The sequence below is a fragment of the Triturus cristatus genome, chromosome 2_1, assembly GCF_964204655.1.
Source record: "Triturus cristatus chromosome 2_1, aTriCri1.1, whole genome shotgun sequence".
NCBI lineage: Eukaryota > Metazoa > Chordata > Amphibia > Caudata > Salamandridae > Triturus > Triturus cristatus.
Genome location: NC_140581.1, coordinates 891,490,937 through 891,508,968, shown reverse-complemented (window position 1 = coordinate 891,508,968; position 18,032 = coordinate 891,490,937). Strand labels below are relative to the sequence as shown.

At 46.2% G+C, this 18,032-nt stretch overlaps 1 protein-coding gene across 1 annotated transcript in view; it reads left to right on the top strand.

Moving 5' to 3' along the window:
* Positions 1 to 855: 855 nt before the first annotated feature.
* Positions 856 to 18,032, top strand: part of C2_1H9orf40 (chromosome 2_1 C9orf40 homolog) — a 58,660-nt gene continuing 41,483 nt past the window's right edge. The window contains exon 1 of the mRNA XM_085633066.1: positions 856 to 1,267. Coding sequence (XP_085489192.1) covers positions 905 to 1,267 — 363 coding nt within the window. The 5' untranslated portion in view covers positions 856 to 904. The remainder of the gene's footprint in view (positions 1,268 to 18,032) is intronic.

The following is an 18,032-nucleotide window of genomic DNA, read 5'->3' as shown; positions in this document are numbered from 1 at the left end:
GCCAAAATATTTAACAGATAGGTCTGGAAACTCACAAACTCTGGTGACAAGTAGATAGCATGGGGATGGATATGTATTTGTGTGGGAGCAGACAACGTTGAAGAATATTGGTGTAGGTTAAATGGCCAGGAGCCAGTTGCACTGCCAGGCCAGACCGAAAAATGCTTGTTTAGCACTTCCCTCCCCCATCTGTTCTGCTGTCAGAGAAGAACACCATAAATTACCTAGGTATTAAAGGTACTTTAATAGCTTTATAGTGTTATGTGCCCCTCAAAGTTCAAGCAGCTGGATAAATAAACAAAATGACCACACCTGCAAGGAATGTATACGCTTTTTTGTGCGAAAGCAAACAACTTCTGCCCAATCAAAACATGTAGTCTTGTCTCAAAAAACGTGGGTGGAGCCAAAGTCCCTCTCTAGTGATGCTCACATAATTGTCTGGGGACTGCCCAAGCCAGGCCATAAAAAAGGCTTTAAGCTCAACAATTATACAGGGACTATTATCAGGCAGTACCCCGTTTTACTGGCCCAACCATCCTCATCTGAACTTTCCGACAGCAATGTTCCAATTGCATAACCCAGGAGGAAGAAACATGGGTGGAAAGGACAATGAAACGGAGGAGAAAAAGAAGAGAGGATATCCAAAGCAATATATAACAAGAGAGTCTATTAACACTTGCGAAACAGGAAAACTTGAAACGGGTCCTAACTAAATAAGAAGGGCGAGTGGGCTTGCAGAGCCCTGGACCTCTGGCAGAAAAGGGTGCGCTTTCTAGAAGGCTGTACCTGTACCCACCGCTTGGGAAGAAAGCATGGTTTGTCGGGAGGGGGCGCTCTCTCTTTCCCGCAAGGGGGCGGGACTCCCCGCATTCGTCTCGTCTTCTGGAGGGTGACGCGGCGGCGCATGGCTAAGAGGCGAGGGGATTCTACGGTGGCGGTGCGCGCGCCCCCTTGCAAACGTTTCTTGGGCGAGGCGTGTCGTCTCCTGCCCTACTTGCCGCGGGCCCAAGCCAAGCGGAAGATGGACCTAGCGGAAGAGCGGCCCGGGGAGGGGGCTCGGCAGGCTCAAAGACCCCGTTTTGCCGCTCCCGCGCAGCTTGTCTGCCGTGCACGCAGCGCAGACGGGGGGTTGAAGAGACCCCGCGTAGACGCAGGGATGCAAGGCGAGCAGGAAGCGGTGCCTGACCCTGGCGCAGAGGGGGAAAGCCGGCGGCACGGGAGCACCGAGCCCATCCGGAGGAGCCTGTACGGCAGCCAAGATCAGCAGGTAAACAAGGACGATGTCGAGCCCCAGTACTCTTTATAGACTGTAGGGGGTTGGATGAACCAGAACAGTCTGTTCTCACCAGCCAACAGATGATTTTACTTGTGTTTGGTAAGTAATCTAACTTCTGGCACGCATCCGATTCGGGTCAAGTTCGCGCCATATTAAAAACCCTGTAAAATAAATCCAACTGTGGCAGTTGGTAGACCACATTCTGACGCAGTAGACTTCACTCGGAACGATCGGCGGCTGGAGTACATAAAACTACAATGTTTTTAGGCTTGTTGCCAACTGGATGCTACCTTTGACGACTGGGAATCCGTCACTGCCCAGAAAAGCAACCCCCAAAAACATTACTTTCGCTGCGGACCTTGTTTCTCGCCACTTCAAGGCGAGCCCCCAAGTCTCAAAACTCGCTTGTAATCCACCACAGTCGTCTAACGTTAAATTGTGTAATATATTTTTTCCTGGCTTGCAGCCCAGTTGGTTTTTTTGTTACGTGCGTTTTAGGTTGACGGCGTTCTCAGACACGTCTGATGTCATTTCGTTGTTTGAAACACAGTTTTAGTAAACTTGGTTGACCCGCTGTGTTTTGACTTGAAAGTCTAACATTCCACGTAAAAGCTGAGCTAGGGAGCATACCTGTTAATTGGAAAGTTCTCACGTTGCACGTAGTCTGCAGGACTAAATTTTACGAGTTCTTGGCTTTGTGTTACAAATCAGTGGTATAGTGTTAATATAATACAGTGTTACTTTAATCTACTACGTTCGTTTAAATAAAAATAAGGACCGAGCCATTCAAATGCCGCACTTGCGCATACAAGACTCGTTTCATTTTGCCCTTCGTTTTCTTTGCAAGTTTATTAAGTCACTAGATAATGTTTTATGTAAACCATCAGGCCCGGTTCTAGCAGGTGGGGCAGGGCCTCCCAAGATAGCACCCTGGCCCTCCCAAGGTCCATTTAGAGGTAGAAAAATCTTGTGACGGATGTGAAGTCTGTGTAAATGGTGGCTGTTAGCACGCACGCGTAAAAAGCCGGGGTACCAGTGACCCATTTATTGTATCAAAAGAGGTCCACAAGCCTCAATCACACAGTACTTAAGAGATGACGTATGGCCAGAGCCTCTGACGTTTTCATTCTGGTGGCTTCCAATAATTATGGATTGCCATTTGCCAGATTGTCCGTCATCTTCGACAGAATATGCAGGTCTTAACAAAAAATGTTTATAGCTCAAACAGATTAAAAGCACTACCACATCTCATGCTGTGCAGCGGTAGAACACAGACGTGGGTCACCTGTCTTTTGCTGATTGCTGTTGAACGTATTAATAAGGTAAAGCATTTGTCCACACCGTGTTAACATGTGAAAAGGGTGAATGCTGCTTCAAAATATGCCACACTAAGCCTCATAATTTGCCTTTTCTTGTTGCATTAGTTAGTACATCCTACTGCACAATTTAGTTCTCCCTTGCAAATAATTGCAGGGGCCCTACACATGGCAGAACTAATGTGATAGGATTTTGCCATCCCAAGATAAGTAATAGAGAATATGCATACAATCCATTTATTTCTTAGTAGTGGTTTGCTTTATTTTCTTTCTGCTGTGACCCTATCCTTAACTTTTGGCACTATATGAAAACACACTCCCAATGCCTCACGTTTTGAGTTTTCTGAATTGAAAATACTTTTTCAAGTTTTACCAACACAACACAAATACTACATCGAGAGGAGCAGTTCCTGTTATACAAAGAACAGTATTGGCAGCACTGGCATCTTATTCTGCCACTGGCCTGCCTACTTCCAGTTTCCAGTGGTGACAGCTGAGTCTGACGTAATTAGAAGGAGCTTAAGGCAGAGACCCTTAAGGGTGCAAGGAACTGTGCATTTATGGCTCTAAATGGTAGTGAACGTTTTTGGTAATTGTCTTTTTATTAGTTTTGTATTCAACAGACACATTAATCATCTTCATAGATTGCTTACATGTACATCCGTTGGGTTCAACAACCCCTGCTATCACAACACAAGAAGAAGAAAATCAAAATGGCATGGATTTGTTTTTTCAAATCAGTCAAAGCATATAAGGGTTGTGTCTTGTAGGCTAAGTACGAACCATATATCAACAAATAATAGCAGAAGACCCCATGTGCATCACTGTCTGTGTCACCAGGCAGTTGCTACATCCTATAGGTACTTCAATAGTACTACCCACCACCACAAACAATCTTAGCATGTAATTTGAACCTTCCGCCATGGTATTGACATCACCTTTGCCAATTGATGACAAAGGCCGCCCTACACAACTCATTTACAAATCTAGCATTCCGGAAAACATCCTATCAGAGATCACCAGGCAGTGTGTGTGTGTGTGTGTGTGTGATGTCCGATACTGTGCGCATAACAAGGGCGGCCTGTATTTCTAACTTAGCAATTTACGTGTCCCAGACAGTTATCCCTGGTGCCCTTTCATGTTGCCTAGATATTGTATTCAAGGAGGCTAGCTCCATAGCCCACATTTTCAGGTGCCCAAACTAGTGTCCCAATACTGGAGCAGCTGGAGATTTCCAAGCCATAGTAATGGGTTGTTTATACAGTGTGCATGCTAAGTATATAAACCTACGCTCCTGTTTATTAGGTCTCGCCTGATCCAGTGCATGCGCTGGTCTGGCGAGACTTTTTGAGAGGGCTCCAAAAAGTGCTACCAGGCCAGCCTAGAGCTACAGTGCATGGGCGCGCGCGCCCCGCTTCACCGCGATTACTTTCACTTTCGCGGCCGCTTTGATGTTTGATCGCAATCACTTTTGTTTAAGAAATGCTAACGGCTCAGCAGGACACGTGCGTTGCATTGAAATTGTCGTGCAATTTGCTGCTAGTCCAACAGAATCACGAGATTCGTTTGTCTTTTCTCTTCGTGCAGTAACTCATCTGCCGCTAGTTTTCCAAAAATACATTCGCTTATACAGCCCCACACCCGAGCTTGAATAAAAAATGGTTGCTCATACCGACAGTCATTCCCTCTCCTCCACCCACCTGCATTTCAGTATGGAGTGAAAATTAAATTGAAAATGAAAATAGCTCAGTGCATTGGGCCTTCCAGGAATATTGATCTTCGGCTGATTAAAAATTCGTTAAGCAAGTAAGGCTGGTTAGACTGTTGCTGTACATTAAAAATGATTTAGCTTTTGACATTGTTGACTTTCTGCATTTCGGACTGGTCTGGCATGGTTTCATTGAGCGCTGCGTGTACCCTTGTAGGTAATAATAGTGATACATCCGAATCTGAGGTGGCCCTCAGCCTTTTAAACACAGAGGGTGGGATTGTAAAGCGCCTTGTGCGCATGCATTCCAAACCTTGTTAAAGTGGTTGGCAACTCTGTGCCTGTCTAGACCGTAGTTATTCGGAGCTGCCTACCTACAGCCTGAGAAACTGTGACCTGCTAAGTAAAGGCTTCTTCACAGTATGGAAAACAAGGAATCGACTAAACAGCAGGTCTGAGTGACAGCAGCAGCTTCTTCACCATACTGATGTGTAATATCACTTGAATGGCAGTGGTGTCAGAGCTCGTATATTCATTCGCTGCATATTCTTAATGAGTCAAGCACCCACTCCAGAGATCTGCATGTAGCCTAGATGTCACTCATGCCTTCACTGTTCATGTGCTTTTAGTGACAAAACCTTGTTCAGATCTGCCCTATCAATCTATTCTGCGACGAATTGGGGATTGCACTTTGCTACCTTACTTGAGAGGGAGGCTTACTTTGCTACTGCTATGTTATGCATGTTTGTAGCAAAGCTTGCATTGCTGCTGCCCAATTTTTGTGTCCTGGGATTTGGAAAGCTTGTAATGCTGCCGCACCTGTACCGGTCTACTACAGGAGGGAAGTTTTCATTTTTTCTACCCACGGCGAATCTGTTGTATGAAGAAATGGTGCGTCAACTGCTGTTGCTCCATCATATGAAAAAGCGAAGGATATACGGAATTCACTGGAATAATCTATCCTGTGGGCCAGGGGCTGCCATAATATTTGATGTGAGATACCTAGCTTTCCAGAAATGTGAGCTGCAGCACCTGAAAGGGTTCATTTTTTTCCCTTTGTCGGTGTCTCTTCAATGTGTTGGCACCGTTGTGCCAAGCCCATCCCATCAAATTGGTGTGATTTAGGTGGTGGTGCAGCACCACTGTGATGTGCGCTTCCTTAAGTTGCAGCACGGGATGCTGCCCTGCAAACTCCACTAGTGAGCAAACCATTAGCGTGTACCAACACAAATGCTCTGGGTCTCCCTTCCTCTCCATATCCAAGCGTCTCATACTTGCTGTCTCCCCAGTTCACTTACACACTCTATTCCGCTTTCATCTTTCATCCTCGCCCCGCCTGAGTGTCTCTCTGCCTCTTTATAGTGACTCTTGACTCCCTGTCTCCCTCTTATTACAAAGCTGAACATGCGTGTGGCCCAGACGTATGTCTTGCCGGCTGTTAAGAACAAACCGCTTTTGAGAGAGTAGTGGTAGGGTGAGTGAGTAGGAATGTAGAGGGAACAGTGACCATTGGAAGCAAACAGCTGCACCGGTCGTACATAACCAGTCAGAAGTCATGTTGCTTAAAACAACTCTGAGGTTGATTTTAGTTCTCCAAAGGCAGTATAAATGAGCCGTTTTGGATCTTTTGGGTTTTTAACTGTTTTGCTTCAGTGGTCCTCTGAACACAGTGTAGATGCATGTGGATTAGGGGTTGGTTTTGGAGGAGGCCACCAAAATGTATTAAGCATCCACACACTATATTTACAAACCTTCTAAATGTTCTCCATCCTGGGCCACAATTGCATAATAAGCTCACTGTCCCTGTCTGTGCCACACACACACCTATCCTGAATACGCTTCCCCAGAGCAACTCTGAACTCTCGAATGCCCTGAGGGCAGCACATTTAGTAAAAGATAATGGGCTACTTACAAGCCTCTCCGTCTTCCACAGTGCTGGCAGCAGTGGCCTGTACTTTTGTCAGGAAATGTAGATTCCCCTGCAGGCGAGTCCAGGGAGTGGCTGCAGCCACCTGCAAGGGGTTTTCTGAGGGATCTCTAGCCACCCCCCTCCAGAGGACTGATCTCAGGCAGAGCAGTAACAATTCACCAACGTTTTATGACCAGTGGGCCTCATAAGGACCTGTTTGCTTCTGCTCTCTTGTCTGTAACAGGATGCAAAGGCAAAGTGATTCCCTCATTTGCATGTGGCCACGCTCCAGTGCAATTGAGGGAACTCTCTCGCAAAATAGCTCTGGCACACATGTAGTGCCAGTACCATCAGCATTGCAGAACAAGCATTGGCATAGCCAATAGGTCTCGCCTTTGGCACCTTATAAGTATTTAGTTATGCAGCACATATCCTTACATCAAAACATTAACTGTTGCATAGCTAAACACTTATAAGGTCCCAAAGGCGAGACCTATTGGCCATGCCAGTGCTTGTTCTATTTGGTCTGGGACGTCAAACCTAAAAAACAAAGACTGGGGGGTGGGGGGAGGGGGTATGGGGGGTCTGGCTCAAAATCCCTGGCAATTTGAAAGGGTAGGGAACTTAATCCAAAACTGAAATTATGCCAGGAGGAAATGGTGATTGAAATAGTGCAGCAATGAGAAATTAAGGGTATTTAGAGGGGAGTGCGAGGATAGAAAATATATGGTTAAGTTTAAAAAAGGATAAGGAAAAAGATGGGTGGATAAAATAAGAGTAAAGAAAGTACTGAGTAGAATGAAAGAGAGGAAATATGACAGAAGGGCTGAATAGAAAGGTAGTAGGAGATATATATATGTGTGCCATAAAGTAGAGATTGTGATGAAGATGGTGTTAGAGGTGGATGAAGGATTAAGATTTAACAGGAGAACAATGTGCAATATGGGTGATGCGGATAGGGTGGTTGATAGACCTGGACTCAGAAAAGGACAAGAGGGAGAGGAGTGGAGCGGGTGAAAGTGTAGGATAAGGCTGGTAAAGGATTATGCTGATAAGAAAGGAAGTGAATCAGAGAGGAGCATAATGAGCAAATGCTAAATTGTATTGGGGCAGAGACTGAGTATTAAGAGGAGAGTGGTTGAACAAAAGGGAGAGGAGTGACGGGTAGGGAGGGTGATGGAGACTATGATGCTAATGGAATAGAAGAGACTAGAGGGAGAAAGGAAGACGAGGGAACATGCCAGTCACCATTTAGAAAAACCTGTCCAGTCTTGAGGCACTCGTATGAGCTACACATTTGAACTTTTTTCACCTTAAAATACATTCTACTGAAAGGACTGACAGCCAAATATTGATTGAAAAACTAGTAACCAAATTAGGGTCAGTCATCATCCTCAGAACCTACGTTCTTGGCACAGTGGGCAGCTAAAGGAAGAAACTGATATACATTTGATGTTTGGGCTCTGGCTAATTTTGGTTGCTCTTTCAATTGTTAATACATTTATTTTCAGTAAATGGACAGCAGAAGGCACTATCAACAACTTCATAAAGTCTTAAAGCCGTTTACAGTCTCTTTAACCCCTTCGCCGCGGCAGGAATTCCGCCGCGGCGCTGGGGGGGGTTTGGGGGCAGTGCGGTGGCGCTGTGCTCGTGACGGAACTGCTCCGTCACGAGCCACGGTTGAGATGTGCTCATGACGGAGTGGTTCCGTCACGGCGCCGCCCACTTACGTTGGACGCCCGCACAGGCGGGGAAAACTCACCGCGTGGGCGGAGCGGCAGCCAACGGCCACGGCATGACGGAACCACTCCGTCATGAGCACAGCGCAACCGTGGCTCATGACGGAGTGGTTCCGTCATGAGCGGGGAAGGGGTTAAAATATGCTTTCCTCCCCCCCCCCCCCCCCCACGTCTTTGTATATCTTCTGCTTACACAAACGGTATAATCCAGGCCTTGATTCTGCTGCTGTTTAAAATTTGAGAACTGCTAGTGGAGATCAGTTACAGGGCAGCAGAATTGCAAGACCTATGTACACACCCAAACAAGCACAACTGCTTGTACAGAAGCAGTTGAAGCTTTTTTACATACAAAAAATGATGACCCAAAAAGCAGCAGCAGTGATGGTGAGGCTCATGGAAGAGGGTGAGGTTGAGAGGATGCAAGTTTTAGATGAAGAGAGAGCAATTTGTGTTTCGAAGAGATGTTGAAGCAGAAAGAGGGACGGGAGAAAGGATTGTGAAAGAGGAGGGTGAGGCAAAGAGAGGAAGGATAGTGAGGAAGAGAGCATGAGGGTAGCGAGGTAAAGAGAAGGCGGAAACAAAAGAATAAGGTGGAGGTAGAAGCACAGTGAGAAGATAGTGAAATAAAGAGAGATATGAGATTGAGGCAGATGGAGAGAATAGTAAAGGGAGAGCGAGATTAGGGTGAGGTGGGGAGAGAAAGGGGAGGCCACTGAAGGGAGACAGGAAATGGCAAAAGAAAGGGGAAGGCGAGAAAGAGGTGGGTGAGGTGTTGAGACACTGATGAGGCAGGATGATGCAGCGGGTGAGAAGAGTAGGATGAGGCAGAGAGAAAGGCAGGTGTGGCGGAGAGAAAGGAGGGTGGGGCAGAGTGAACAAAAGAGAGAAAGAACTTGGGTACAAACCAAACCTGTAGACACATTTAAAACTAGTAAGTACTACCCCTCACCCAACAGTATTTAGAGTATGCAGCTTATCCCCCCTAAAAGACCCTCCAGCATGCTCAGACCCAAATCCCTAGCATTTGGGAGATGCTAGGCAAATTCATTCATCATCATGGCCTACCCATGCTACTTCATGGCCCACCCAGATCCAGAATCCTGGCACGGGGCCTGTAAACCATGAATAGAACTGTTCTTGTGGCTAGACTTAAGATTGTTTAGAGGCATTGTGGGCTTTTCTGTACGACTCTGGCAGTACTTTGCAAAACAAAACCATAGCTTCTCTCATGATGCTGACACAGAAATGCCTCAACCTTCTTTTATTTAGGCTATGACTCTGTGGTGTTATAGATGTCATTGATTGTGCATTAACAGCTGTGCCCTCATAAAGGGACTGTGATGCATACTGGGTGTAACCTTCTTCAAACCAGTTTAAATATCAAAGATATTTGAACCAACACGCCAAATAAGGTTTTGAAGGTACACGTTTTTACTCCTTGGTTTTCAGAGTAGATTTATCCATGCTAATCCAAAGAGAATTTTATAAAATCTTCCGGCTAGATTGTTGAATTAACCCAAACGTGGCCCAGTGGGCAACAAAACCCACAATTCCTGCAGGGGGCATTTATTAAAAAGGGGAAATTTGGGGTCCCATTAAATCTGAATCTGCTCACGTTGAATAAAATATTTTATTTGAGTTTTCTGGAGCAGGGATTCTTGAATCTCAAACGTCTGGTATTCTAATCATAAAATCCCTGCCATTGATCGTATGAACCTTTGTTAGTCTACGAGGAGAGCGGGTAAGGATCTATCATTTTCGTTAATTCCCATATGCAGTGAAGACGGATGGTGACTAAACCGGAAATGACAAAGAAAAGAGGAATAAGTTAAAGGGATTTATTAAATATTTCATTTAAACCAAAAGCATCAGATTTCAATTTTCAGTCATTATTACAGATTTAAATTCTCTAAAAGTTGAAATTTCAAAATAAGGTAAAATAGAACATTAGTAAGAAGTACAATCAGAATGCCGAATACACAGCAAGTGTTTTTCATAAAGGAATTCCCTATTCTAATTTAAAAGGGGATACATTGAAAAGGGCATTTAGGGAATAAGGTAAGGTGTCAGCTTACGAAAACCAAATGAAGGTTTCTGATGAGAGAACTGGAAGGCTCATGCATGCAGCCTTTTCATTCAAGCAGTAGAGATTGGCTGAGTTTAGAATGATCTTCTCAGATTGAAGTTAGCATGCATCAATGATTCTTCTCTCATAGTCTAAGGAGCACACACTATTGTAATTCAACAAAAGTCTAGTTCTAACATTTCTGTTTGTTCCCACTCTCGGGAAGCAATTGTTCTTCCTCCAAAAGCTGACACCAGGTAAGCTTCCTTAATTCCCAAGTTTTCACAAACGTTCATACATTACCATGTCCTTGAGTTGTCCCACTCGGCAGAATCTCTGGTACAGATGGCATCTACCACGGGCCCTCCTTCCTGGTACCTTCTTCTTCCGGTGAGAACCTCACTAACAGTCGTCTAATGCATAACAAATGTCTATTCACTGGGCTAAGAGAAGGGGTCTGGAAAATTTCAGCATCTGCAGTGGGAAAAGAAAGAAAAACATTTTGTGCAAAACAACCACAAACATTTGTGAACAGGCCTCTTGGACTTAAATAGTCAACATTCAAAATCATACTAATATTAGGCTAACTTAATTCATTATAACACGCTAACGGTAGTGTTTGCTTATAATTATGTGCACCTACCTATTATAAAGTACCTAGCCACATTTTGTTTAACGTTGCAAATCGCACTTTGTTAATGAATGTGTTCAATATCTGCAAAAGAAAAATTACATTCCAAATTCCTATTTGGTTGAAAATGTTTAACCACTGACTGCAGATTTGTGACCTAGTACTGACCAGTGGGATGAAGTGGCTGTGCTAGCAGTGATACAGAGGGTTAGTTTGCACTTGTCTAATTTAAATGGGTTCTTAAGGATCTGGCAAACATAATGCCTAAAAAACACTGTATTTATTCACCGCCCATATGTCCCAACGTTGATCATGAGTAAATCTCCACAGAACCTGTATTTCAGTGTAGGCTGGAAAACCATGCATTAAAAAACTAGTTAAGGATGGCGTAGCTACTCATAAAATTGGCAATAGGATACACTCGTGGTCCCATCACCAGTGACTGAATTTAATAACTTTCAGATGCACAGAACATCACCAGAAGAAAACACAGTGGGTCTGATTCATAAGTCTTTAATTGCAAATGCAGAATCCCATCAAATTAGCAGTGGGCTACATTATGCTGTGATTTCTAATCACCATTGCGTTTCAATTCAATTATTCTTTATTTCGGTCTTTCAGACCATAAAAGGATTACAACATAAAAAAACTCATGAAGATAAAATACAATTGTAATGTACAGTCAATTGACCAAAATATAAAACCATCATTCATTTAATAATAACTTAATGCATTGATTACGTCTGTGCCACATTGATGTTAAAAATTTTGCAACTGCAAATACAATTGGGGCTGACAAATCTCTTTTCAGAATCCTATAGGCAGGGAGATGGCGCCTAAAACCCAGATTTTTGAGTATTGGAACTAACCAGTAGTTTCTTGCTCTTCTGTATGCTGGACAGAAGAATATTATGTGCAAGTCACACTCCCTCAAGTAGGCGCAAGCTGGGCATTGTAGTGAAGTCTCAGAACTTGTCCAGCGAGCAGTGTGCACTTTAAGAGGAAGGGTGCCATACCGCCATTGCATAAAAAGCTTCCTAGTAAGCGGCGGGCCAATATTATCGTATACGACCTCCTGGAGATATGAGTCTTTTGACCCCAAGAATTTGCCCGTCAGGGACCTCTCCTCTGTGTTATTAATGTGAGTGCGCAAATGGTATTCATAGTAGGCTTTTGAAAGAGACTGTTGTGAAGTTCTAGGGCAAGTATTTTCTGGATCGGACCATAAATTCTGTCTGCCTAATGCCTCACATGTTTGTTTAATATATCTGAGCCAAGGGAACCGTGCAGGGTTGCATAGTCTCATTATTTCCTGAAGCTCAGATCTATAATTAGACAATTCTGGTACCGACCATAGTTTTCGCCAGTACAATAGGGGTTTAAGACCCAGTTCTTCTGTAATTGGTCTAAGGCCTAAATCCAATCTCAGTGGTAAAAGTGGGGTGCTAGGCGGGAGCCCTGTTAATTGCCTGATGAAATTATTCTCAGTGACCTGTATGGTCGGGGTGGCAGAATGCCCCCATAATTCAGCTCCATAGGTCACTGCCCCTTTTGCCTGCATTCTATAAATTTGTAAGCGAGGGGAAAACGGCTGGTAAGTCAGACCGCGGGACATCCTTGCCAGTCCTCCTGTCAATTGGGTTAATTTGAGTCTCGCCTTGGTGCGATGTGAATCCCAGGTCATAGACTCATTTAATGTTATCCCTAAGTACTCGAATGTAGAGACCCTCTCCAGCCTAGAGGGCCCAAGGGTAGGGTTGGCACGTGATTTCGGGGGGGGGTTGAAGATCATATACTTAGTTTTGGAAGCATTGATCTCCAACCCCCGGATCGCACAGAAATTTGCGAATCCATCAAGGATCCGTTGAATGCCCATAGGAGACTTGGAGAGCAACATGGTATCATCTGCAAAGAGAATAGCAGGTACCCCCGTGCCTCCAAGTCTAGGAGCATCAGTATTTTCTAGTGCATTCAAGTGACTGATCACCCCGTTGACAAAGAGGCAGAACAGAGTTGGTGCCAACACACAACCCTGTCTAACCCCCCTGTCAACGGGGAAACTATCAGTAAGGGTGCCCCCCCTTCCAAACCTCACCCTTGCGAAATTCCCCAAGTGCAGTCTTCTTAAAATATCTAATATACCATTTGGGACGCCAAGATCGTCCAAGACGACCCACAGTTTATCCCGTGGCACTAAATCAAACGCGGCGCGTAAATCAACAAAAATCGAGTACCGCCCTCTATTAGAACAGTCTTCCAGTGAATACAATTTAATCTAAAAATCTGGTCGATGGGAGAGACTTTTCTTCTGAATCCAGCTTGATATGTGCTCATCGTGTTCGATTCCTCGATCCAGTCTTGTAGGTGGTTAAGAATGAGTCTGCCAAATAATTTTTGGGAGACATCAATAAGACTGATTGGTCTATAATTGGCTGGGAGCAGAGGCGAACCCTTTTTAAAAATTGGGACAATCTCTGCACCCAGCCAAGTGTCGGGAAGCTCCATACCCTTTAGAATAGAATTAAATAGAAAGACAAAATAAGGTGCCCAGACTTCGGGTTCCTGTTTGAATAGGTCTCCCGGAAGGCCATCCAAACCCGGTGCCTTTCCTGATGCCAGACCCATGATGGCTACTTTAACTTCTTTGAGTGAAAAAGAGAGAGACAAACCCGATAGTGTGTTTGTTTCTACCTGGACAGGGTCTGCTCCAGTCCCCTCAGGTGACATATATAGAGACTGGAAATGGTCCTGCCAGGTCTTGGCTGAGATGTTAGGTTCGACCTCAGAGACCAACTCGTCTGAGCCTGTGTTTACACCGCGCCAGAATTTTCGTGAATCTCTGCGTGCCAAAAGTTTTGTTAGTTTCTCCCATTTTTCGTGTTCCCATTCTAGTTTTGCATTCTTGATTAGGGATTTGTATGCCAGTCTTCGTTTGCTGATTTCTGCCCGGCCTAGTCCAGTCTTAATTGCAAAGAGAAGGTCGCTTTTAGCCTTCTTACGTGCAGAATTATACCAGGAGGGACAAGAAGTAAACCCACAGGCCTTTTTGGGTTTGCTGGGTAGAATTCCTGATACAGATGTAGTAAGATCTGCATGCAGCTGGCCCAACTTAGTAAATGATCCCATCATACTGGGTTGGGTGTTTAAAACTTGGGCCTTCTCTAACATGGGAGTTAGTAGGGCGTATAGCTTAGGTAACAGCCCTTGTTTGGCCACTATATTCTCCCATTTTATTCTACGTCTGTTATTTGAGAGAAGTAGCCCCACATCGGGAGACTCCCTATTCTTTTCCCTAGATTCCAGGCCAGAGCAGTATAACTCGAGCTCCAAAGCATTATGGTCACTATCCTCTCTTGGCAGTATGTGGACATCACTTAATTGTGACCACAAGGCCAGTGGGACCAAAATATAATCAAGACTTGATGTTTTGTTTCCTCTATGGAAGGTGCATTTTGGAGGAATATCTGATGGTAACCTTCCGTTGCAGGCCCTGAGTCCGTGTTTGCGAGTAAGAGATGTCATTTGCACCGCCAAAGGAGACCATACTCTTGGGGCCGGTAGCTGGGAGGGTGGTATAGACCAGGCCAGATCCTCCTCCTTGGTCAGGCCATCCAATGGACCCATGAGTGGCTCAAAATGACAGTTCAGATCTCCACCTATTATGTAGGGGATGCCCTCAGGAATTGTGTTAAGGGCAAGATCGAGCTCATCAATAGTGCAAGATTCTTTCGATATACTAACTGGCCTCGAATAGACATTTATTACCAAGAGGCGGTGTGAGCCAGGCCACTCCAGGCGGACAGCCCTACAGCCTAATTCTACGGCTATCCAAATTGCAAGACCGCCAGAAGGACGGCCTTTGCCACTCCATTTGGCGTTCTTGGAAAAAACGGCGAAGCCAGTGCGAGTAAGATCTTCCCTCATCCAGGTTTCTTGGAACAGACATATATTCTTGTTCTCTATGAAAATGTTCCAAGCCGGGCAATTTAATTTATTAGATAAGCCCGCCACATTCCAAGATAGAATGTTAAGAAGGGGGGCTAGGGTCCTCACAGGGTTAGGAGATGTCGATACAGTGGCCATAGGGTGTACATTTGAGTTGGCAGACAATTCATCCTGTGCTAGGCTCCCCTGTACTGCACCATTAGATAACGTAGAAGCCACCACACAGGATTCCAAGTTGGTTTGCATCTGCTGGGATCCGTTGTTCTGTATGAGAGTATCTAGCTGTACATCATATAGTGGAGACCTTTTACGGTCCACTACCTCGCCTAGGCTTTGCCTACCCAGTCAGTCCACCCTATCTAAGTAACTAAACCTGTTATATGTGGGAAAATAATTATCCGCCGCGATTCTAGGGATAGGGTGAATTTTATTTGCATTGGGTCTCCACCTCCGATCCCTGCTACTAGGCACCAGTTCCCATCCCTCTCCCTCCCCCTCGTGCCCCACCAAGGGGTAGAAAAAAGACAGGGGGAGGGTTTGGATGGACGACCCGTGCATATTCCGAGGCCAGCCACAGATGTACTTAACAGTGGCAGGGTCCCTGAAGTTGATCACAACACAGTCACCCTGAATAGACTTCCTAGTGGTGCCTACCCAGGGGACTCTTCTCACCATAAGAACCTCACTGTGTATGCACTCGGGCAGGGGTCTATTAATGGACAACCAGTGAATAATCTTGTTTTTTAATGCACCCACTGGTTCTCTGGCAGGAGGGATTAATTCAGGAATACCTGCTAGGATCACCACATATGGGATGGCCTGGGGTGGAAGGTTGACTATCTTGTGCTGTGAATCCATCATTGGTGCCTCTGGAGGAGGTTCGACCAAAACTTCTTGGCGATTTATGTTTGCACAAGTTGAATTAGGTAAAGATGGATTCTCTGATGTACATACGGAAGGTTCTTGTATTAAAATAGGCTGGGATGGAAGTGGGCCTTGGAGAGGGGCTCAGATTTATTCTCCCTCTCCTTGCTGGTCTTAGCACTAGATATCTTCTTCCCCTCCATTGTGCATAAAAGGCCCGTATGGATTTTCAATAGGAGTGATTCTATCTTGGAAATGCGATCCTCCAGGGGATTGAGAATTTCCCTTAGGAGGACTCGAATGTCCAAGAGAGTGGGTGGCTCATTCCCTGCTATGCAATTAGGGCTGGGGGGTAGCTCATGTATATTTGGAGCATGTGGTAACCTATTTTTCCCAGATTGGCTCGATAGCTTGGTTTTGGGAATCTTGTGAGACGACTAATTTTTAGAGTTACCTTTAGGAGCATTCACCTTGCGTCCTCCAATGGAGCCAACCTTTTTTATGATTTTCTTCTTAGGAATTGCTCCTTCCCTCGTCCTCCGTATTAAGTCTGAATTAGAAGTAGAGCTCTCGGTAATTGCATCACCAGTGGGGAGGGTTTGAGTAGCATTCGAGGGAAGTGATGGTGGCCTGGCGCAAGGGAGAGGTAAAATGCTTAGCTCCGTAATAGCAGACATCTCGCAGTCAGTGGTAGAGATAGGACTGCGCAGGTCAGCTAATTCAGGAGTAACGTTTGTCCGTCTTAAATCTACCCTTTTCGGGGCACCAGTTTGTTCAGGCGTGATAGCAAGTGCAAGGGGACCTAATGAAGATCTTCTAACCCAGTCAATCTCTTGGGATATTCGCCTTTCAAGAATGGATATTTCTAGGAGCCAAGATGGCGGACGGACAGGACGTCTGAGCTCCCGGCTCCGCAGCCCGTCTGCTGTTTATATGACATCCTGATCTTTAATCCTGCCTACGGTGCGAGCAACTGTAACCACGAATGCGCTGATACTTTCCGCGTTCCTCCGATGTCCCCGCCGGCTTTTTTGGTCGAGGATTCATAGAGTTTGCCGACTTCGGACCTTGCCCACGCACCCTGGCCCGACCACCGTCACCGGACACCGCTTATCACGTACGGTGAGACGACCTGGGGCTGGACCGGCGCCTGGGGAAATGTGACCGGAGGTGGAGTGGGCGGCTTGGCGGAGCCTTCTTCGCGACGGAGAGAATTCCTGTAGGATTGGGCCCGGGCTGGCGAACCTTCCTTTGTCCTGCTACCAGCGGTCAGAGCGGTATCCGTTTTAGAGCGCCCACCACCCGCATTGCAATACAGCCGAGGGCTCTCCCATCGAGTGAGCCCCGTATAGCAGCAGTAACTTTTCTTGCCTTAACTACTATTCCTCCGCCCTATGGAGTCGCCCTCACCCCTCCGCTGTGGGCTAACTGCCAAAATGGTGGCGGTGCCGGTCTACCTCGCCGGAAAGACGGAAGCCTCCATACCCCTGACGCAAGCTTCCCTGCCTACTGTCGAGCTGGAGGGTGTCCTGGTGGCGCCTTTACATACTGCCGACATGCGGAAGCGAGGAGCTGACCTGACCTATGGTGATATCCTTCTAGCCCTGGAAGACTTGAGGGCGACATGGTGCCAACACACTCGAGAACTGGAGCGGAAGATCGATGCTGCTATGCCATCCAGGGAACTACTGCGGTTGTCTGACCCCCCAATGCCTCTCATTCCCTTCGAGGTGGATACAATGTGGCGACAGGGGGATACTGTGGAACGTCCTCTCCCTGGCTACAGTGTCGAGTGTTCTTTTAATGACAAAGTTGCGGATACAAAGCTCCCTTCCACTTTACAAGCTGAGACTCTGCCTCTGCAAGTGTTGCCACGGCTTCCTCAACATCGCCGGAGTGTGTGCCGTTCTGTGGGGAAAACTGTGTTGGTTACTATCGCTGTGGTGATGGTTTATGATTGGGAACTCTCGCTTCCTCTCCCTCTGCGTCTTCTAAGCCGGGAGCGGCCATCTTGCTCCTTTGTTCTGCCTGAGGTACACTCCCAGCGGTGGCCATGCTTGGTGGGGTCTCCGCGTTCTGGCCAGGGCTGATGTTGTCTCCCTTGATGATCCTGCCTGACCGCCTGGCATGACCCGGACTAGAATATTTGTCCATGTATTTGCTGTGCCGCATGTGTGTAACTTGCTATTGTTGATTGCGGGGGTGGATCTGTGGGGCCACTTAGGATCGGGCCAGGGCTGGGCGATTCCCTTTAGTTTGCTGTACGTATTGGCGGGCAGGTACTAGGACGGGACTGTTAATTATCGGATTTATTTGCACATTTGGAATGGAGTCTCCCCACCTGCTGCTTTGCTTGCTACTTCAGTTGTGCTGATGATACTCAGGGTGGGGGATGCTTATGGGGCTGTGGTGACCGGGAGTATGTAAAATTTCCTCCTCCTGTCTTCTCTGGGAGTCGGAGACTGGGATGTTCTTTCCCACTCTCCGGACTCTCTTCCTACTTGGGGTTCATTTGGGGCGACAGGCATGCCTATTGGGGGGGGGGTGGGCCGTGGCCTTCCGCTGGTATGCAGGGTGGG